General features: G+C 44.6%; 1 protein-coding gene across 8 annotated transcripts in view; it reads left to right on the forward strand.

Annotated features, from left to right (window-relative positions):
* Positions 1-23,345, forward strand: part of LOC311110926 (stromal membrane-associated protein 1-like) — a 61,047-nt gene that overhangs the window by 27,210 nt on the left and 10,492 nt on the right. For 3 of the 8 annotated variants that reach the window (XM_084153569.1, XM_084153570.1, XM_084153568.1), the window contains exons 5-6: positions 5,341-5,400; positions 22,604-22,682. In XM_084153569.1, the coding sequence (XP_084009695.1) occupies positions 5,341-5,400; positions 22,604-22,682 (139 nt within the window). Of the gene's footprint in view, positions 1-2,352; positions 2,422-5,340; positions 5,401-22,603; positions 22,683-23,345 lie in introns of all 8 variants that reach the window. The other 5 variants (XM_084153566.1, XM_084153565.1, XM_084153567.1 and 2 more) reach the window with 4 other exon arrangements.

Here is a 23,345-nt window from a genome sequence, read left to right on the forward strand (position 1 = left end):
GAATCCGGCACTCTCTATTGGTGTGTTTGAGCCCTAACACTACACCCCTGCCCTGCCTCTGATGCCCTAACACTACACCCCTGCCCTGCCTCTGATGCCCTAACACTACACCCCTGCCCTGCCTCTGATGCCCAAACACTACACCCCTGCCCTGCCTCTGATGCCCTAACACTACACCCCTACCCTGCCTCTGATGCCCTAACACTACACCCCTGCCCTGCCTCTGATGCCCTAACACTACACCCCTGCCCTGCCTCTGATGCCCAAACACTACACCCCTGCCCTGCCTCTGATGCCCTAACACTACACCCCTACCCTGCCTCTGATGCCCTAACACTACACCACTGCCCTGCCTCTGATGCCCAAACACTACACCCCTGCCCTGCCTCTGATGCCCTAACACTACACCCCTGCCCTGCCTCTGATGCCCTAACACTACACCCCTGCCCTGCCTCTGATGCCCTAACACTACACCCCTGCCCTGCCTCTGATGCCCTAACACTACACCCCTGCCCTGCCTCTGATGCCCTAACACTACACCCCTGCCCGGCCTCTGATGCCCTAACACTACACCCCTGCCCTGCCTCTGATGCCCAAACACTACACCCCTGCCCTGCCTCTGATGCCCTAACACTACACCCCTGCCCTGCCTCTGATGCCCTAACACTACACCCCTGCCCTGCCTCTGATGCCCTAACACTACACCCCTGCCCGGCCTCTGATGCCCTAACACTACACCCCTGCCCGGCCTCTGATGCCTTAACACCTTTTTATCTCCTTCACCAGCTCTGCTCTGCTCTGCTCTTCTCTTCTCTTCTCTTCTCTCTCTCTTCTCTTCTCTTCTCTTCTCTTCTCTTCTCTTCTCTCTCTTCTCTTCTCTTCTCTTCTCTTCTCTTCTCTTCTCTCTCTTCTCTTCTCTTCTCTTCTCTTCTCTTCTCTTCTCTTCTCTTCTCTTCTCTTCTCTTCTCTTCTCTTCTCTTCTCTTCTCTTCTCTTCTCTTCTCTTCTCTTCTCTTCTCTTCTCTTCTCTTCTCTTCTCTTCTCTTCTCTTCTCTTCTCTTCTCTTCTTCTCTTCTCTTCTCTTCTCTTCTCTTCTCTTCTCTTCTCTTCTCTCTCTTCTCTTCTCTCTTCTCTCCACCATGAATGTGCCTGTTATTGCTGTTCCTGCCTCTCCGTCTCCGTTCTCAGTGTCAAAGTAAGAGAAGAAGAAAACGATGGAGAAAATACCCCGAATGAAGTTACAAAAAAAAAAAAAAGTTTTATCCAGAGGTAAGGGAGAGTCTGGTTTGATGAATAACGAAGAGGAAAAGAGCTAAAAACTCACTTCAGATAGATAGACTTGCTCCGTGTGTGTTCTCCCCCTCAGGTAGTTTAGATATGGGGAGAGGAGGAAAGAGAGGGAGGGGGGATATAAACACAGATTTGGAAAATAATGCAAGCTCTCTCTTGTGTTCTCTGAACCCAAACTCTGCCTACCCCCAGACGCCGATTGCTAACGAACGCTAGTGGCGTTTTGCTAACAGCCTAAACAGCACTGTATGCAGGCCTGGGCTGGCTAGGGAGATTGGATAACTTAGTTTTGCTCCCCTGTGTTGATGTGCACCTTCAGTTAGTCCGTGACCTATTGAGGTTGGCCAAGAGAAGCTAGGAGAAGCCAAGTGGGCAGTAAATAGTAGAGAGGGTTTGAGGTGCTCTGTCTTTCTGTCTTTCTCTGTTTCTCTCTCTCTCTCTCTCTTTCTCTGTCTCTCCCTTTCCCCTTTCTGTCTCTCTCTATGGCTCTTTGTGTCTCTCTCTCTCTCTCAATTCAATTCAAATGGGCTTTATTTGTCTCTCTCGCTCTCCCTTTCTCTCTCGCTATGGCTCTTTTGTCTCTTAGGGAGGCAGGGTTGAGTAGGGCTGTCACTCAGGTGATCGACTACAGCCACTTGACTTGGCCCATGCAGAAAAGGCCTTTGTCTTGTCAAACAAACACACACACACACACAGGATTGTTCTAGCCTTTGGCGTGTGTGTGATTGCTCAAATCCTTCAACATATGAGTTTGTCCTCTGCTCTTGGATCTTGTGGGAGTGTGTATGACCTTCTGGTGAATGTGATGACTGTCTCTTCCTCCGTCTCTACTAGGCTGGAGAGTAAAAAACTTTCTCTCCAGCCTAGTAGCTACTTTCTAATCCTCCTCTTTTCATCTCTCCCTCCCTGCTCCCTCTCTTCCCTTCTCGTGTCCTCTGCCTCCCTCCTTTCTTTGTATTCCTTTCTCTCCTGTCCTGCCTCTAACCACCTCTCTCTCTACCCCCTCCATTTCTCTCTCGTCCTCTCTCTTTCTCTCTCCTTCCGTCTATCTCTCTCCCTGCAGAAGTCTTCTGATGCTGCTGCCTCCTCTACCTCTCCCGCCTCGCAGGCTGCTGAGAAGAACAGACAGGAGGTCTGATGTTTTGCCGTCGTGCCACCCGGTGTTAAAAGCTGCTTCTCTGTGCTGATCCTTTCTGTGTGCTGGGGTCTGCTTTGCTGTGGTGCTCTTTCTTGTAATGGTTTTCCAATGCCCCCTCATCACATACACTTACCGGTCAAAAGTTTTAGAACACCTACTCATTCAAAAGTATAGCAGCCTCCATTATTCAACCTCTTTACCACAGCATTGATTTGGGATTGAGATATCTCCTGCCATCCTTACCACACACACATACAACCCCCACACACTACACACTGTCATGCATGCGCACACACACAATGTGTACTTGAGGGGAAAGTAATGTACACTACCGGTCAAAGGTTTTAGAACACCTACTCATTCTACTACTCAAGGGTTTTTCTTTATTTTTACTATTTTCTACATTGTAGAATAATAGTGAAGACATCAAAACTATGAAATAACACATATGGAATCATATAGTAACCAAAAAAGTGTTAAACAAATCAAAATATCAATTTGAGGTCGGGGGATTGTGGAGGCCAGGTCATCTGATGCAGCACTCATCACTCTCCTTCTTGGTAAGGTAGCCCTTACATTGTCCTGTTGAAAAACAAATGATAGTCCCACAAAGCCCAAACCAGATGGGATGGTGTATCGCTGCAGAATGCTATGGTAGCCGTGCTGGTTAAGTGTGCCTTGAATTCTAAATGAATCACTGACAAATCAAATCAAATCAAATTGTATTTGCCACATGCACCGAATACAACAGGTGTAGACATTACCGTGAAATGCTTACTTACAGCCCTTAACCAACAATACATTTATTTTTTTATAAAAAAGTAAAATAAAACGACAACAACAAAAAAGTGTTGAGGGAAAAAAAGAGCAGAATTAAAATAAAATAACAGTAGGGAGGCTATATATACAGGGGGGTACCGGTGCAGAGTCAATGTGCGGGGACACCGGCTAGTTGAGGTGATATGTACATGTGGGTAGAGTTAAAGTGACTATGCATAAATAATTAACAGAGTAGCAGCAGCGTAAAAAGATGGGGTGGGGGTGGGGTGGGGGGGCAGTGCAAATAGTCCGGGTAGCCATGATTAGCTGTTCAGGAGTCTTATGGCTTGGGGGTAGAAGCTGTTGAGAAGCCTTTTGGACCTAGACTTGGCGCTCCGGTACAGCTTGCCGTGTGGTAGCAGAGAGAACAGTCTATGACTAGGGTGGCTGGAGTCTTTGACAATATTGAGGGCCTTCCTCTGACACTGCCTGGTATAGAGGTCCTGGATGCCAAGAAGCTTGGCCCCAGTGATGTACTGGGCCGTACGCACTACCTTCTGTAGTGCCTTGCGGTCGGAGGCCGAGCAGTTGCCATACCAGGCAGTGATGCAACCGATGGTGCAGCTGTAGAACTTTTTGAGGATCTGAGGACAGTGTCACCAGCAAAGCACCCCCACACCATAACACCTCCTCCTCCATGCTTTACGGTGGGAAATACACATACGGAGATCATCCGGTCACCCACACCGCGTCTCACAAAGACACGGCGGTTGGAACCAAAAATCTCAAATTTGGACTCCAGACCAATGTCCATTGCTCGTGTTTCTTGGCCCAAGCAAGTCTCTTCTTCTTATTGGTGTCCTTTAGTAGTGGTTTCTTTGCAGCAATTTGACCATGAAGGCCTGATTCACACAGTCTCCTCTGAACAGTTGATGTTGAGATGTGTCTGTTACTTGAACTCTGAAGCATTTATTTGGGCTGCAATTTCTGAGACTGGTAACTCTAATGAACTTATCCTCTGCAGCAGAGGTAACTCTGGGTCTTCCATTCCTGTGGCGGTCCTCATGAGAGACAGATTCATCATAGCCCTTGATGGTTTCTGCGACTGCACTTGAAGAAACTTTCAAAGTTCATGAAATGTTCCGTATTGACTGACAAAGTAATGATGGACTGTCGTTTCTCTTTGCTTATTTGAGCTGTTCTTGCCATAATATGGACTTGGTCTTTTACCAAATACGGCTATCTTCTGTATACCTTGACAAAACACAACTGATTGGCTCAAACGCATTAAGAAGGAAAGAAATTCCACAAATTAGCTTTTAAGAAGGCACACCTGTTAATTGAGATGCATTCCAGGTGACTACCTCATGAAGCTAGTTAGAGAATGCCAAGAGTGTGCAAAGCTGTCATCAAGGCAAAGGGTGGCTATTTGAAAAATCTCTAATATATTTAGATTTGTTTAACACTTTTTTGGTTACTACATGATTCCATATGTGTTATTTCATAGTTTTGATGTCTTCACTATTATTCTACAATGTAGAAAATAGTAAAAATAAAGAAAAACCCTTGAATGAGTAGGTGTTCTAAAACCTTTGACCGGTAGTGTACATTACTTTCCCCTCAAGTACACATTGTGTGTGTGCGCATGCATGACAGTGTGTAGTGTGTGTGGGGGTTGTATGTGTGTGTGGTAAGGATGGCAGGAGATATCTCAATCCCAAATCAATGCTGTGGTAAAGAGGTTGAATGGTTGAATAATGGAGGCTGCTATAGCACCAAGGCACCAGCCCTCTGCCCCTCATTAGGCAGACTGACTCACACAGACAACCACCAAGCTTGTATAATAACTCCATATGAGATTTTGATTGCTCATAATGACACTAAATGGTTCCACAAGAGGTCGGCTGAAAGAGAAGGTGTGAATTTCTAAATGGGTCTGTGTGAGCATAGCTGAATCACTTCTCTTGCTGTGCGTCTGTGACTGTGTATTAACGGATAGGGGGTAAACCTATTTTTGGGAGTTTTTCAAACCCTGTTTAATTTGTTTGTGTATGTTTTGTTAGACTGCATGTACCCACTGCATGTCCCTATACAGGTGTAGTCTTGAATGCGTTGAAATTGCTGACCTAACCTCCAGTGTCTCTTTCGTGATAGAAGGAACGAGAGAAGAAGAAGAGGGAGAAGGAGGTAGTGAACAGACCAAGCTCCTCTGAGGTAAATATAAAGGGAGAGGGAGGAAGTGGGATAGATTTATAGAGACCCTCTGAGGAAAACCATGCTAGACGTGGTTGTGGTGATATGACATGTACAGTGTGTGTGAGCAGGTGTGCATTATGCATATTCTGTCACAGTAGTTTGGGGTCATGGTAAGTCACGTGTGTGTGTGTGTTTATGTGCGCGCTGACTCATGCATGCTTGTGGAGCTTTTTGAATTCTGAGTGAGTGGCATTAGGACTTGGTGAGAAATGCAGATTTAGTGGCGTGTGTGTGCGTATTCTGGGTCATAGTTACAGTGGGGAAAAAAAGTATTTAGTCAGCCACCAATTGTGCAAGTTCTCCCACTTAAAAAGATGAGAGAGGCCTGTATTTTTCATCATAGGTACACGTCAACTATGACAGACAAAATGAGAAAAAAAAATCCAGAAAATCACATTGTAGGATTTTTTATGAATTTATTTGCAAATTATGGTGGAAAATAAGTATTTGGTCAATAACAAAAGTTTCTCAATACTTTGTTATATACCCTTTGTTGGCAATGACACAGGTCAAACGTTTTCTGTAAGTCTTCAAAAGGTTTTCACACACTGTTGCTGGTATTTTGGCCCATTCCTCCATGCAGATCTCCTCTAGAGCAGTGATGTTTTGGGGCTGTCGCTGGGCAACACAGACTTTCAACTCCCTCCAAAGATTTTCTATGGGGTTGAGATCAGGAGACTGGCTAGGCCACTCCAGCCCTTGAAATGCTTCTTACGAAGCCACTCCTTCATTGCCCGGGCGGTGTGTTTGGGATCATTGTCATGCTGAAAAACCCAGCCACGTTTCATCTTCAATGCCCTTGCTGATGGAAGGAGGTTTTCACTCAAAATCTCACGATACATGGCCCCATTTATTCTTTCCTTTACACGGATCAGTCGTCCTGGTCCCTTTGCAGAAAAACAGCCCCAAAGCATGATGTTTCCACCCCCATGCTTCACAGTAGGTATGGTGTTCTTTGGATGCAACTCAGCATTCTTTGTCCTCCAAACACGACGAGTTGAGTTTTTACCAAAAAGTTCTATTTTGGTTTCATCTGACCATATGACATTCTCCCAATCCTCTTCTGGATCATCCAAATGCACTCTAGCAAACTTCAGACAGGCCTGGACATTTACTGGCTTAAGCAGGCGGACACGTCTTGCACTGCAGGATTTGAGTCCCTGGCGGCGTAGTGTGTTACTGATGGTAGGCTTTGTTACTTTGGTCCCAGCTCTCTGCAGGTCATTCACTAGGTCCCCCCGTGTGGTTCTGGGATTTTTGCTCACCGTTCTTGTGATCATTTTGACCCTACGGGGTGAGATCTTGCGTGGAGCCCCAGATCGAGGGAGATTATCAGTGGTCTTGTATGTCTTCCATTTCCTAATAATTGCTCCCACAGTTGATTTCTTCAAACCAAGCTGCTTACCTATTGCAGATTCAGTCTTCCCAGCCTGGTGCAGGTCTACAATTTTGTTTCTGGTGTCCTTTGTCAGCTCTTTGGTCTTGGCCATAGTGGAGTTTGGAGTGTGACTGTTTGAGGTTGTGGACAGGTGTCTTTTATACTGATAACAAGTTCAAACAGATGCCATTAATACAGGTAACGAGTGGAGGACAGAGGAGCCTCTTAAAGAAGAAGTTACAGGTCTGTGAGAGCCAGAAATCTTGCTTGTTTGTAGGTGACCAAATACTTATTTTCCACCATAAATTGCAAATAAATTCATAACAAATCCTACAATGTGATTTTCTGGATTTTTTTTTCTCAATTTGTCTTTCATAGTTGACGTGTACCTATGATGAAAATTACAGGCCTCTCTCATCTTTTTAAGTGGGAGAACTTGCACAAATAGTGGCTGACTAAATACTTTTTTGCCCCACTGTAGTTATGTGAATAATTCCATGGCTGTGGAATAGGGTAGTGTGTCAGGGTTTATACAGTGATGATGGGGCTGGCTGCCCACAGGGAATAACACACCCACAAAGACACTTCTGTACTGTACCCAGGTTATACTGAACACTACCCATACTGAACACACACTGAACATTCCTTAGTTCTGTTGTTGAACATCCACTACTCAACACACACTGAACAAAGCCTGAACACTGCTCATAGTCTTAACTGAACCCTTACTGAACATAAACTATTCTTACAGAACATGGAACATCCAGTCCTCTTACTGCAGACACAGGGAACTAAATCCTACCTTCAGTTCCATATTTGTGACTCAGAAAGTCAAAACGACTTACTGAACACACACTGAGTAATCCAATAGTTTTACTGAGCACACACCAGCTAGCCACAGTTCTATTTGAACACTTTTAATGATGCCAGAGTGAGTGACCCGGCGAGTGTGTCGTTTTCTGACCCCACCCGACCCTGTCAGAGCCCCAGACTCAAGGCAAAGCATGGTAGGAATCAGAAAGTGGAAGAATGTGCCCTCTGTGCTGACCTGCAGTCTGAGAGCAGATTGATTGAAGTGTGTTTGTGTGGGCGGGCGTGCGTGCGTGCGGGATCCTGTGTGTGTGTTCTCGTGCGTGTGTGTGCATGTCCGTCAGGCTGTGCGATGACCGCTGTGTGTGTGTCAGTCTATGTGATGCATGTATGACGAAGTGTGTGTTGTGTATTTGCAGTTCACTTGCTCATCTCTGTTCCTCACTTCTGCTTATCAGCTGGGCTCCAGCTGTCGATGGGACCCAGTGTCAAGGAGATAGTTGTGTGTGTGAGGCCATTGTAGGCACATTTCTATACGTGTGTGTGTGCTTGTGTGTTTCTTTGCGTATACTCTATATGCGCTCAAGGGTGTGTGTGTGTGTGTGTGTGTGTGTGTGTGTGTGTGTGTGTGTGTGTGTGCTAACATGCTGAAAGCTTGTTAATCTCAGAGAGGATAGCAGAAGAAAACATGCTGACAGCCTGGCTTCTCTCTCTCTCTCTCTCTCTCTCTCTCTCTCTCTCTCTCTCTCTCTCTCTCTCTCTCTCTCTCTCTCTCTCTCTCTCTCTCTCTCTCTCTCTCTCTCTCTCTCTCTCTCTCTCTCTCTCTCTCTCTCTCTCTCTCTCTCACTGAGAAGTAAAAATAACACACTCGCTCTCTAAATGGTTGCATACACACGCACTAATGGTCCTCACTCTCACACTGAATCCGGTTATACAACACTCCAGCAGGGTATAGGAGGATGGGGGAAGGAGGGGGGCTTTTAGAATAAGCAGCAGGAGTTCAAGGTAAAGGAGGATGGAGGGAGGCGGTGTGTCTTAGAGATGGGACTTAGAAACAGCTTTATGCTGCTTTTAAAAATGAATTCATATGCAGTCATATCGCTACACACTGCATGGCATTTCACACCATCACATGAAGCACTGGATATGTATGTGAATCTGTCAATCAATCTACCAATCAATCAATCACACACAAATTATGTTTAAAGCTACCTCTGTTCCATAGCTAACCCTAAAGGTACATCACAATATTAACATAGACACTTCACAATGCAAGTGCCATCATCTCACATTTGAATATAACCTACATATTTGTTGATGTAGCCGCTAGGCATATCATGTGTTTTCAGACAGATAAAGTATGTGTAGATCCTATGCATTGCACTATATCCCATGTATCCTGCAGCTGTAAATATAGCCTACTTAATGCCCTTGAGTATAGAGGCCTAGTCCACTCAGCCGTCCCAAGCCATACCGACTAGCCTAACTCGGTATTTTAGATGATTCAGAGATGGTGGCAAGATATGGTATAATTAAGCAATAAGGCCAGAAGGGGTGTGCTATATGGCCAATATATCACAGCTAAGGGCTGTTCTTATGCACGACGCAACGTGGAGTGCCTGGATACAGCCCTTAGCCGTGGTATATTGGCCATATACCACAAACTCCTGAGGTGTCTTATTGCTATTATAAACTGCTTAACAACAGAATTAGAGCAGTAACAATAATGTTTTGTCATACCCGTGGTATATGGTCTGATATACCACAGCTGTCATCCAATCAGCATTCAGGGCTCGAACCACCCAGTTTATAATCGATGTTATGAGATATGGGTGCAGTGACATCCCTGACTATGCTGTTCTCATGAGTTGCACAGTCTGGGGTTTAGATGCTTTTCTATTAGGTAGCCCTGGCAGATAGATACTAGATAATGTTTTGATGTGGTGATCCAGTAGATAAGACTGCATAAACCTAGGCCCAGCTGTATAGACTGGGTAATGAATAACATCTGGAAGCTGTTTGGTAACTTATCTACATCCTTCTGCATCTGGCAGCCTACCGAGAAGGATTATCATTAAGACTCTCCCTTCGCTATTGAAGGCTGGGTAAGCTGTGGCGTTCTCACCACACACACACACACACACACACACACACACACACACACATTCAACACACATTCAACACACGTGTCACTCTTTCTTTTCCATCTCTCCATCCCACCCACTCTTCCTCACCCCTCTCATCTTTCTCCCCTTCCTTTTCTCGCTCCATCTGTACTCTCTTCCGCCCTCCTTTCTCTATCTCTCTCTATCACCCTCCCCCACCTCTCTCTCTGTATGTCCACTGCCTGTGGGCTGTAATTAAGCTCTAGCCATGATTCTGTCCTAGCAGCATCTGCTGGCTTCTCTCTCTGCCCTCTCTCATTGGCTGAACTCTGGCTGAGTGCAAAGCCAGTGTGACACCTGCAGTGAGTATGCATGTGCGTGTGATAGTGTGTGTAACGTGAGGGAGGGAGGAGGGGTGGTGAGGAGGTGGGTTTTATTGGGAGGGGGAAGGGTACAGAGAGAGGGAGTGATGAGAGGGACCAAATGTACACACGCACACTACACTGCAGTAGCATGTTGAGGTAGGAGCATATACTGCAGTAGCATGTTGAGGTAGGAGCATATACTGCAGTAGCATGTTGAGGTAGGAGCAGATACTGCAGTAGCATGTTGAGGTAGGAGCATATACTGCAGTGGCGTGATTTTTAGGTGATACACACACACAGGTGTGTTGCCTTGGGCATAGACAGCCTGTGGGGTAGTGGGTGGTAGCATGTAGTCCCTCTATCTCTCCTTTCCACTCAATCTATCACTCACAAGCTTTTCTGTTCTTTATCAGTTTCTGTCTCGCTGTCTCTCTCCCTTTCTTCCTCCTCCCTCTCTCTCTCTCTCGCTCCCTCCTCCCCATCTCTCTTACTCTCTCTGTTTCTCTCCCCCTCACCAAACAGCAAGAAGTCTCCCTCCCATCGGAGTGGAAAGCGTATGTTTTCTTTTTCTTTTCAGGCCATGAATAAAATATCAAAGGAGAACAAGTGATGTTTCCTGCATAGGAAGTTGCGGTATGGTCTTTTGTGTGTGTGTGTGACAGCCACTGTAACAGTCTGCGGATTTAGGGGTACTTTATCAGGGAGAGAGGGGCACAGACATCTGGACGGGGATGGGCTCTGGGAGGGAGATGGGATACAACACACACAGAGAGAGACGGACTTCACATACATGCTACACCATGTGCCATCTCTGGTCGATGGGAGTTAGTTTGAGCAAATGGTGTGAAGGGCGCTCTAAGGAGCGGTATCCTCTGACTAACAGCATACCCTCTTGCATGCGTACACACACACACACACACACACACACAGGCAACCCAACGAGTAGCATCCTGTGACTAACAACTGCCTCCCCGCCTCACACACAGAGGCAGCCCTCTTCTCGCAGTGGGGGGGTTAGCAGGCCGTGGATCGATAGCGTAGCCACAGGGAGGCTAATCAATAGCCTGGATTGACACTGCTGGAGTAGGAGGATCAGCTAAGACGGTTTCCCAACCCCCAGTCCCCCACTATATCTCGAATGCTCACAACGTTTTTAAAAAATCGGAATTTCCAGTGTGTATGTGTGAGTGGTCCATCCACAATCAGCTCAGCATTGACCTCAATTGGTCTTTGACTGATGACTGACTCAAACTGCATTTGCTCTGTTTCCGTGAAGCCAAGAGATAAGCATTTCTAAAGCCTTTTGTGTAAAAACTCCTAATTAAAACTTTATCGCTCGCAGACAGACAGGGAGCGAAAGACCACGTATCGCCCTTTGTGCTAGCGCTGAAGTTAGTATTAGCGGAGATAGCATCTCTCTCTCACTCACACTCACACACACACACACACACACACACACACACACACACAGTATTGCAATACATACATACACACACACACACACTTGCAATATACAAACACAGACACACACACACACACAGCGTCGCAATACAGACACACTCACAGTACACACACACACCAAAGAGTCTCTAAATCGGGGTTGTACTAACATTTTTCATGACCCCCCTCTGTGCGGTTGAACTGGGATTGGGTGTAAAAAGCCATCAATCCAATTACTTTATGCAAAGTGACCAAGTGGTGTTTTATAATAAGAACAAAATAGGAAAACAGGGCTGTGTTCACTAGCAGTGCTCTGAGCATATCACGTAGCCTAGTGGTTAGTGCGTTGTGCCAGTAACAAAAGGTTGCTAGTTCGAATCCATGAGCCCAGAAGGTGGAAAGAAATCTGTCGATCTGCCCTTGAGCAAGGCACTTGCTCCTAATTGCGCGCCCTCAATAATGGCTTATCCGTGGCCGTGACCCCACTCTCCAAGGGTGTCTCGGGAAGTTGGGATATACAAAAACACATTTTTCAATTCACACCTCACACTTGATGTCGGTCTTTGATGTAGGAATAGCCAAAAGATGGAGAGAGAGGTAGCTTTAGTGTGAGATCACTCCCACTGTTTCTGAATGGTCCTCTCATCAGCTCTGAGTGTGCACTGTGTGTGTGTGTGTGTGTGTGTGTGTGACGTCACGCATCAACTCCCAAACACTGGCACTGACCTTTCCTCAACAATATAGTAGACTCCAGAGTGCGTGAAAATGGTGTGTGTGCGCGCGATTCCTGCAGATCTGCGGCTCTAAGGGACTTTTCCCTGACTGTCAGATGAATTTAGCTCTAGAAGAAAGACTCCTGTGTGGCAGGCAGCTTAGGATCTTCCCTATGTGACAAAACCTCTTAGAGAAGATGTGTGTGTGTGTGTGTGTGTGTGTGTGTGTGTGTGTGTGTGTGTGTGTGTGTGTGTGTTGAGCATCAGACTGTCAGAGGCTGTTAAAGTCCGTCAGGCTGCAGCGGTTCTGCACCATTCACCACAGTAACACTCCGTCACCCCCAAATTCCACTACACACACACAAACATCAAACAACCAACACGCCCAGCCCAGAGAGACATTGCAGAAGCCCTGGATTTGATGAATAATGGTTGTGTTGTGGTTCAGGTGTGTTCCAAAATAGGTTTCTAGTAAGGCCATGGTTTTGAAAGCTATTTTGTGTGTTTCAACTTTAGCTTCGATATAATATACTGTACAGCTCTGGAAAAAAGTAAGAGACCACTGCAAAATTATCAGTTTCTCTGGTTTTACTATTTATAGGTATGTGTTTGGGTAAAAATAACATTTTTGTTTTATTCTATAAACCACTGACAACATTTCTCCCAAATTCCAAAAAAAATATTGTCATTTAGAGCATTTATTTGCAGAAAAAGACAACTGGTCAAAATAACAAAAAAGATGCAGTGTTGTCAGACCTCGAATAATGCAAAGAAAATAAGTTCATGTTCAATTTTAAACAACACAATACTAATGTTTTAACTTAAGAAGAGTTCAGAAATCAATATTTGGTGGAATAACCCTGATTTTCAATCACAGCTTTCATGCGTCTTGGCATGCTCTCCACCAGTATTTCACATTGATGTTGGGTGACTTTATGCCACTCCTGGCGCAAAAATTCAAGCAGCTTTGTTTGATGGCTATTGACCATCCATCTTCCTCTTGATCACATTCCAGAAGTTTTCAATGGGGTTCAGGTCTGGAGATTGGGCTGGCCATGACAGGGTCTTGATCTGGTGGTCCTCCATCCACGCCTTGATTGACCTGGCTGTGTGGCATGGCGCATTGTCCTGCTGGAAAAACCAATTCCAGCCTTGCTGAAGCACCCCCAGATCATCACCGATCCTCCACCAAATTTCACAGTGGGTGCGAGACACTTTGGCTTGTAGGCCTCTCCAGGTCTCTGTCTAACCATTAGACGACCAGGTGTTGGGCAAAGCTGAAAATTGGACTCATCAGAGAAGATGACCATACTCCAGTCCTCTACGGTCCAATCCTTATGGTCTTTTGCAAACCTCAGCCTGGCTCTTCTTTGCTTCTCATTGATGAAGGGCTTTTTTCTAGCTTTGCACGACTTCAGCCCTGCCCCTAGGAGCCTGTTTCGATCTGTCCTCGCCATGCACTTCACCCCAGCTGCCGTTTGCCATTCTTTTTGTAGGTCACTTGATATCATCCTACGGTTGTTGAGTGACATTCGAATGAGTTGGCGGTCATCCTGGTCAGTAGAGAGTCATTTTCACCCTCTGCCAGTCTGTAGCTTTGTTGTCCCCAATGTCTGCTGCTTGACCTTGTTCTTATGAACCGCCGTCTTTGAAATTTTAAGGATGGAAGCAACCTGACGCTCACTGTATCCCTCTGCCAGTAAAGCCAGAATTTAACCCTTATTTTCCTCACTCAAAACTTTCCTTTTCAACTCTTTTGGCATGGTCAATAGTTCTTTTTTGATTAATATTACTTTTGAGGTCCTATTAGCACAGTTTTTTTCCATCCAGCTGGTCCTATTGCAAGAGGATAGTGATGACCACAGCAGTGGTTTTTATACTTTTCCTCGTTAAATAAGATTTGGTTCAGGTGATCACCTAATCAGTACCTAATTCAGTAAAATGAGGTGTGCCTGTGTTGGAATTCAACAGACACTGGAATGGAATGGCTGTCATACATATAGAGATGCTGATTTTAAGAAAAATTTTGCAGTGGGCTCTTAATATTTTCCAGAGCTGTATATGGTGTTGCTATGGAGCTGTGTGGACTTCTTTTGATGATGGCTTAATATATCTTACGTTGAAGCTTCAGTGTCAGTGCTCTCCTATTTCCTAATGCCCTTTGTTGCCATTTAGTTTTACTAAAGAGCATTTTAAAGTCGTAAAGTCTCTTCCCTTCCTCTATTTGTCTCTCCATTCCGGGGCTGTCTTGGCACACATCTCCAGACAGTGGCAGCGTTATTATTCTCTTTTGTAATGTTAATAAGGTAGCTGTCAGGCTGGCTGGTGACATCCTTGTGTGACAGGCAGCTAGCGGGGCCAGACTCCCAGACTATTTGTTTATCTCCTGCTAGAGCTTTTTTTTCCCAAGATGAGGAGTTTCCCAGTATCAGGGATCTGTGTACACAGCTTCTTCTCCACTGTGATGGTAGTGTGTAGGGTTTGGTCGTCTTGGTTGGTTTCTTTAGGCTCTCTAGCGCATGGAGGTTTGCTGTTCTTTCCTAGTCCGTAGTATATTGATTTCTGCTGGTATGTTTTTGGTTGGGTTAGTTTGTGCTGTTCTTTGCTAGAACAACATTTCGGTCTATGTCTGCTTTTTAGCTTTGTGTAGACTGTGGACGTTTACCTTGTGGGCTTTTCCTGCTTTTGACTGTACTCCTACTTGGTATGCAGTTCTGAGCTGCTCTGCTGTAGGTGTGAAGGTGATGATAGTGGATGTGGAAGAGCGTGTTTAGCTGTTGATTACAATGCTCACTTTGTTTGCCTGGTGTTGCTGGAGTTTATTCGTTCCCTGGCCTCACCTCAGATTAGGAATCCACTGTCAACAACAACTAGGCCTAGTCCTGAGAGTCTAATTGCCAATCACAAATGAGAGCCAGTCCTTACATCCGATCACAATTTAGAGCCAGCCCTGATAACCAATCAATAACTAGAGCCAGTCCTTACATCCAGTCACAATCTAGAGCCAGCCCTGAGATCCAATCACCAACTAGAATCAGCGGTGAAGGCCAATTACAATCGGTCATTCCCGATTCCTAGAGATGTGAACCGTTTATTTGAGATGACATTTGCCAATGTGTGTCTGTGTTTCAGAATGACTAATGTAGGCCTTTCTCTAGCTCAAAGGTCCAATGCAGCTGTTTTTATCTCAATATCAAATAATTTCTGGGTAACAATTAAGTATCTTACTGTGATTGTTTCTTTTTCACCATTTAAATTGAAAACACAAATAGCTTATTAGCAAAGAGCAATTTCTCAAGCAATAATTTTGCTAGGACTGTCTGGGAGTGGTCTGAGTAGGGAGGGGAAAACAGAAAACTGGCTGTTATTGGCAGAGGTTTGTAACTCTCTTTCTTAATGGTCTATTAACTAATTTACCACCTGGTGATGTCATCAGGCAGGCCAAAACTTCATCCCACCAAAACAGGCTGACATTTCAGTCTTTTAAAACAGCTCTTGCACTAAAAGGGCAGTATCATCAATTTCACAGTATTAATCCAACCTCACAGTGTGACTATATCTATATATATATATATATATATATACAGTGGGGGAAAAAAGTATTTAGTCAGCCACCAATTGTGCAAGTTCTCCCACTTAAAAAGATGAGAGGCCTGTAATTTTCATCATAGGTACACGTCAACTATGACAGACAAAATTAGAAAAAAATTCCAGAAAATCACATTGTAGGATTTTTTATGAATTTATTTGCAAATTATGGTGGAAAATAAGTATTTGGTCAATAACAAAAGTTTCTCAATACTTTGTTATATACCCTTTGTTGGCAATGACACAGGTCAAACGTTTTCTGTAAGTCTTCACAAGGTTTTTGCACACTGTTGCTGGTATTTTGGCCCATTCCTCCATGCAGATCTCTTCTAGAGCAGTGATGTTTTGGGGCTGTCGCTGGGCAACACGGACTTTCAACTCCCTCCAAATATTTTCTATGGGGTTGAGATCTGGAGACTGGCTAGGCCACTCCAGCCCTTGAAATGCTTCTTACGAAGCCACTCCTTCATTGCCCGGGCGGTGTGTTTGGGATCATTGTCATGCTGAAAAACCCAGCCACGTTTCATCTTCAATGCCCTTGCTGATGGAAGGAGGTTTTCACTCAAAATCTCACGATACATGGCCCCATTTATTCTTTCCTTTACACGGATCAGTCGTCCTGGTCCCTTTGCAGAAAAACAGCCCCAAAGCATGATGTTTCCACCCCCATGCTTCACAGTAGGTATGGTGTTCTTTGGATGCAACTCAGCATTCTTTGTCCTCCAAACACGACGAGTTGAGTTTTTACCAAAAAGTTCTATTTTGGTTTCATCTGACCATATGACATTCTCCCAATCCTCTTCTGGATCATCCAAATGCACTCTAGCAAACTTCAGACAGGCCTGGACATTTACTGGCTTAAGCAGGCGGACACGTCTTGCACTGCAGGATTTGAGTCCCTGGCGGCGTAGTGTGTTACTGATGGTAGGCTTTGTTACTTTGGTCCCAGCTCTCTGCAGGTCATTCACTAGGTCCCCCCGTGTGGTTCTGGGATTTTTGCTCACCGTTCTTGTGATCATTTTGACCCTACGGGGTGAGATCTTGCGTGGAGCCCCAGATCGAGGGAGATTATCAGTGGTCTTGTATGTCTTCCATTTCCTAATAATTGCTCCCACAGTTGATTTCTTCAAACCAAGCTGCTTACCTATTGCAGATTCAGTCTTCCCAGCCTGTTGCAGGTCTACTATTTTGTTTCTGGTGTCCTTTGACAGCTCTTTGGTCTTGTCCATAGTGGAGTTTGGAGTGTGACTGTTTGAGGTTGTGGACAGGTGTCTTTTATACTGATAACAAGTTCAAACAGGTGCCATTAATACAGGTATCGAGTGGAGGACAGAGGAGCCTCTTAAAGAAGAAGTTACAGGTCTGTGAGAGCCAGAAATCTTGCTTGTTTGTAGGTGACCAAATACTTATTTTCCACCATAATTTGCAAATAAATTCATTAAAAATCCTACAATGTGATTTTCTGGATTTTTTTCCCTCAATTTGTCTGTCATAGTTGACGTGTACCTATGATGAAAATTACAGGCCTCTCATCTTTTTAAGTGGGAGAACTTGCACAATTGGTGGCTGACTAAATACTTTTTTCCCCACTGTGTATATATATAGCTGTGGAAAAAATTAAGAGCCCACTGCAAATTTGTCTTAAATCAGCATCTCTACATGTATGACAGCCATTCCATTCCAGTGTCTGTTGAATTCCAACACAGGCACACCTCATTCTGCTGAATTAGGTACTGATTAGGTGATCACCTGAACCAAATCTTATTTAATGAGGAAAAGTATAAAAACCACTGCTGTAGTCATCACTATCATCTTGCAATAGGACCAGCTGGATGGTAAAAACAGTGCTAATAGTATCTCTCAAAAAATAACTATTGACCATGCCAAAAGAGTTTTGAGTGAGGAAAAGAAGGGTTCAATTCTGGCTTTACTGGCAGAGGGATACAGTGAGCGTCAGGTTGCTTCCATCCTTAAAATGTAAAAGACGGCGGTTCATAAGAACAAGGTCAAGCAGCAGACATTGGGGACAACAAAGCTACAGACCGGCAGAGGGCGAAAACGACTACTGACGAGGATGACCGCCAACTCATTCGAATGTCACTCAACTGTAGGATGACATCAAGTGACCTACAAAAATAATGGCAAACGGCAGCTGGGGTGAAGTGCACGGCGAGGACGGTTCGAAACAGGCTCCTAGGGGCAGGGCTGAAGTCGTGCAAAGCTAGAAAAAAGCCCTTCATCAATGAGAAGCAAAGAAGAGCCAGGCTGAGGTTTGCAAAAGACCATAAGGATTGGACCGTAGAGGACTGGAGTAAGGTCATCTTCTCTGATGAGTCCAATTTTCAGCTTTGCCCAACACCTGGTCGTCTAATGGTTAGACGTAGACCTGGAGAGGCCTACAAGCCACAGTGTCTCGCACCCACTGTGAAATTTGGTGGAGGATCGGTGATGATCTGGGGGTGCTTCAGCAAGGCTGGAATCGGGCAGATTTGTCTTTGTGAAGGACGCATGAAACAAGCCACGTACAAGGTTGTCCTGGAAGAAAACTTGCTTCCTTTTGCTCTGACATTGTTCCACAACTCTGAGGATTAGTTTTTCCAGCAGGACAATGCGCCATGCCACACAGCCAGGTCAATCAAGGTGTGGATGGAGGACCACCAGATCAAGACCCTGTCATGGCCAGCCCAATCTCCAGACCTGAACCACATTGAAAACTTCTGGAATGTGATCAAGAGGAAGATGGATGGTCAATAGCCATCAAACAAAGCCGAGCTGCTTGAATTTTTGCGCCAGGAGTGGCATAACGTCACCCAACATCATTGTGAAAGACTGGTGGAGAGCATGCCAAGACGCATGAAAGCTGTGATTGAAAATCAGGGTTTTTCCACCAAATATTGATTTCTGAACTCTTCTTAAGTTAAAACATTAGTATTGTGTTGTTTAAAAATGAACTTATTTTCTTTGCATTATTCGAGGTCTGACAGCACTGCATCTTTTTGGTTATTTTGACCAGTTGTCATTTTCTGCAAATAAATGCTCTAAATGACAATATTTTTGGGGGGAATTTAGGAGAAATGTTGTCAGTAGTTTATAGAATAAAACAAACATTTTATTTTTACCCAAACACATACAGTGAGGGGGGAAAAAGTATTTGATCCCCTGCTGATTTTGTACGTTTACCCACTGACAAAGAAATGATCTGTCTATAATTTTAATGGTAGGTTTATTTGAACAGTGAGAGACAGAATAACAACAAAAAAATCCAGAAAAACGCATGTCAAAATTGTTATAAATTGATTTGCATTTTAATAAGGGAAATAAGTATTTGACCCCCTCTGAATCAGAAAGATTTCTGACTCCCAGGTGTCTTTTATACAGGTAACGAGCTGAGATTAGGAGCACTCCTAATCTCAGCTTGTTACCTGTATAAAAGACACCTGTCCACAGAAGCAATCAATCAATCAGATTCCAAACTCTCCACCATGGCCAAGACCAAAGAGCTCTCCAAGGATGTCAGGGACAAGATTGTAGACCTACACAAGGCTGGAATGGGCTACAAGACCATCGCCAAGCAGCTTGGTGAGAAGGTGACAACAGTTGGTGCGATTATTTGCAAATGGAAGAAACACAAAAGAACTGTCAATCTCCCTCGGCCTGGGGGATGATCATGAGAACGGTGTCAGAACTACACGGGAGGATCTTGTCAATGATCTCAAGGCAGCTAGGACCATAGTCACCAAGAAAACAATTGGTAACACGCTACGCCGTGAAGGATTGAAATCCTGCAGCGCCCGCAAGGTCCCCCTGCTCAAGAAAGCACATATACAGGCCCGTCTGAAGTTTGCCAATGAACATCTGAATGATTCAGAGGAGAACTGGGTGAAAGTGTTGTGGTCAGATGAGACCAAAATCGAGCTCTTTGGCATCAACTCAACTCGCCGTGTTTGGAGGAGTAGGAATGCTGCCTATGATCCCAAGAACACCATCCCCACCGTCAAACATGGAGGTGGAAACATTATGCTTTGGGGTGTTTTTCTGCTAAGGGGACAGGACAACTTCACCGCATCAAAGGGACGATGGATGGGGCCATGTACCGTCAAATATTGGGTGAGAACCTCCTTCCCTAAGCCAGGGCATTGAAAATGAGTCATGGATGGGTATTTCAGCATGACAATGACCCAAAACACACGTCCAAGGCAAAAAAGGAGTGGCTCAAGAAGAAGCACATTAAGGTCCTGGAGTGGCCTAGCCAGTCTCCAGACCTTAATCCCATAGAAAATCTGTGGAGGGAGCTGAAGGTTCGAGTTGCCAAACGTCAGCCTCGAAACCTTAATGACTTGGAGAAGATCTGCAAAGAGGAGTGGGACAAAATCCCTCCTGAGATGTGAGCAAACCTGGTGGCCAACTACAAGAAACGTCTGACCTCTGTGATTGCCACAAACCTGGTGGCCAACTACAAGAAACGTCTGACCTCTGTGATTGCCAACAAGGGTTTTGCCACCAAGGAATAAGTCATGTTTTGCAGAGGGGTCAAATACTTATTTCCCTCATTAAAATGCAAATCAATTTATAACATTTTTGACATGCGTTTTTCTGGATTTTTTTGTTGTTATTCTGTCTCTCACTGTTCAAATAAACCTACCATAAAAATTATAGACTGATCTTGTCTTTGTCAGTGGGCAAACATACAAAATCAGCAGGGGATCAAATACCTTCTTCCCACACTGTATATATAGTTGAAATCGGAAGTTTACATACACCTTAGCCAAATACATTTCTACTCAGTTTTTCACAATTCCTGACATTTAACCCTAGTAAAAATGCCCTGTCTTAGGTCAGTTAGGATCACCACTTTATTTTAAGAATGTGAAATGTCAGAATAATGGTAGAGAGAATGATTTATTTCAGCTTTTATTTCTTTCATCACATTCCCAGTGGGTCAGAAGTTTACATACACTCAATTAGTATTTGGTAGCATTGCCTTTAAATTGTTTAATTTGGGTCAAACGTTTCCCATAATAAGTTGGGTGAATTTTGGCCCATTCCTCCTGACAGAGCTGGTGTTACTGAGTCAGGTTTGTAGGCCTCCTTGCTCGCACACGCTTTTTCAGTTCTGCCCACACATTTTCTATAGGATTGAGGTCAGGGCTTGTGATGGCCACTCCAATACCTTGACTTTGTTGTCCTTAAGCCATTTTTCCACAACTTTGGAAGTATGTTTGGGGTCATTGTCCATTTGGAAGACCCATTTGCGACCAAGCTTTAATTTCCTGACTGATGTCTTGAGATGTTGCTTCAATATATCCCCATAATTTTCCTTCCTCATGATGCCATCTATTTTGTGAAGTGCACCAGGCCCTCCTTCAGCAAAGCACCCCCACAGCATGATGCTGCCACCCCCGTGCTTCACAGTTGGGATGGTGTTCTTCGGCTTGCAAACATTCCCCTTTTTCCTCCAAACATAACAATGGTCATTATGGCCAAACAGTTCTATTTTTGTTTCATCAGACCAGAGGACATTTCTCCAAAAAGTACAATCTTTGTCCCCATGTGCAGTTGCAAACTGTAGTCTGGCTTTTTAATGGCGGTTTTGGAGCAGTGGCTTCTTCCTTGCTGAGCGGCCATTCAGGTTATGTCGATATAGGACTCACTTTACTGTGGATATAGATATTTTTTACCTGTTTCCTCCAGCATCTTCACAAGGTCCTTTGCTGTTGTTCTGGGATTGATTTGCACTTTTCGCACCAAAGTACGTTCATCTCTAGGAGACAGAACGCGTCTCCTTCCTGAGCGGTATGACGGCTCCGTGGTCCATGGTGTTTATACTTACGTACAATTTTTTGTACAGATGAACGTGGTACCTTCAGGAGTTTGGAAATTGCTCCCAAGGATGAACCAGACTTGTGGAGGTCTACAATTTGTTTTCTGAGGTCTTGGCTGATTTCTTTTGATTTTCCCATGATGTCAAGCAAAGAGGCACTGAGTTTGAAGGTAGGCCTTGAAATACATCCACAGGTACACCTCCAATTGACTCAAATGATGTCAGTTAGCCCATCAGAAGCTTCTTAAGCCATGACATCATTTTCTGGAATTTTCCAAGCTGTTTAAAGGCACAGTCAATTTAGTGTATGTAAACGTCTGACCCACTGGAATTGTGATACAGTGAATTATAAGTGAAATAATCTGTCGAAATAATCTGTCTGTAAACAGTTGTTGGAGAAATTACTTGTGTCTTGCACAAAGTAGATGTCCAAACCGACTTGCCAAAACTATAGTTTGTTAACAAGAAATTTGTGGAGTGGTTGAAAAACGAGTTTTAATGACTCCAACCTAAGTGTATGTGAACTTCCGACTTCATCTGTGTGTGTGTGTGTGTATATATATATATATATATATAATATATAACACAGGAAAAGCACTGGGCCTTCAACTTTGTGACCATAACTGTGTGCCTGATGGACAGTAATTCAGCTCAACTGTTTTACAACAATATACAACTTTCCAACCATATGGAATCCTGTTTAGACCTGTGTAAATCTGTATAGTGGGGCTGTGTAAATCTGTATAGTAGGGCTGTGTAAATCTGTATAGTAGGGCTGTGTAAATCTGTATAGTAGGACTGTGTACATTTGTATAGTGGGGCTGTGTAAATCTGTATAAATCTGTATAGTGGGGCTGTGTAAATCTGTATAGTGGGGCTGTGTAAAGTAGGGCTGTGTCCTGACTCTGCCCTCTCTTTTCTCTTCCTTCCTGTCTCCTCAGAAGAAGGTGGAGCTTCAGACAGACTCCAGAGCCAGTCCCAAGAGGAGCCCCGAGCCGGCCATTGACCTGCTAGGCATGGGTAAGGCATGACCAGCATATCCCAGATCCTAGAAATTGATACTCTAAATGGCCGTCTTTATCGCGCTCTTTCTTTCTCTCGCACTCGCTCTCGGAACCATGTGTCTTCCTGATGGAGGCAGTAAGTTTCTATGGCTCCCTCAGCCCTCGCTCCCAGAGTGGCCATCCCATAATAGATGGTCAGATGAAGCCGGAACAAAGGGAGGCTACTTTCAAGGGGAGAAGAGATAGAAGAGCCTGTGCCGCTCTCTCTCATTTCATCGCCCTCTCCCTCTCTCTGTTCAAACTCCCCATCATGCACTACTCATCCCTCTCTCTCTCTCTCTCTCTCACTCTAAATTATTTCCCCTGTTCTCTCTCAAGGGGCAACATTTTGTTCACACTTCAAGGGCTAAATTATGGATGTTCTATCATAGTGTTATATAAAGACTACCATCATGCTGACTTACTTCTCTCTCTACTTCTATCTCTCTCTATTGCTCTCTGGTCAAACTCCCCATCATACACTCCTCATGACTCTCTCTCTCTCTAGCTCTCTGGTCAAACTCCCCATCATACACTCCTCCTCACGACTCTTCTCTCTCTCTATGAATGGTACATTGTGTACTAATGGTCTCACCTCTTGAGGAGGGGGAACACAGTTTTCTCCCCTCGCCATATTCTC

This window comes from Coregonus lavaretus (assembly GCF_964263955.1).
Source record: "Coregonus lavaretus genome assembly, chromosome: 36".
Classification (NCBI taxonomy): Eukaryota; Metazoa; Chordata; class Actinopteri; order Salmoniformes; family Salmonidae; genus Coregonus; species Coregonus lavaretus.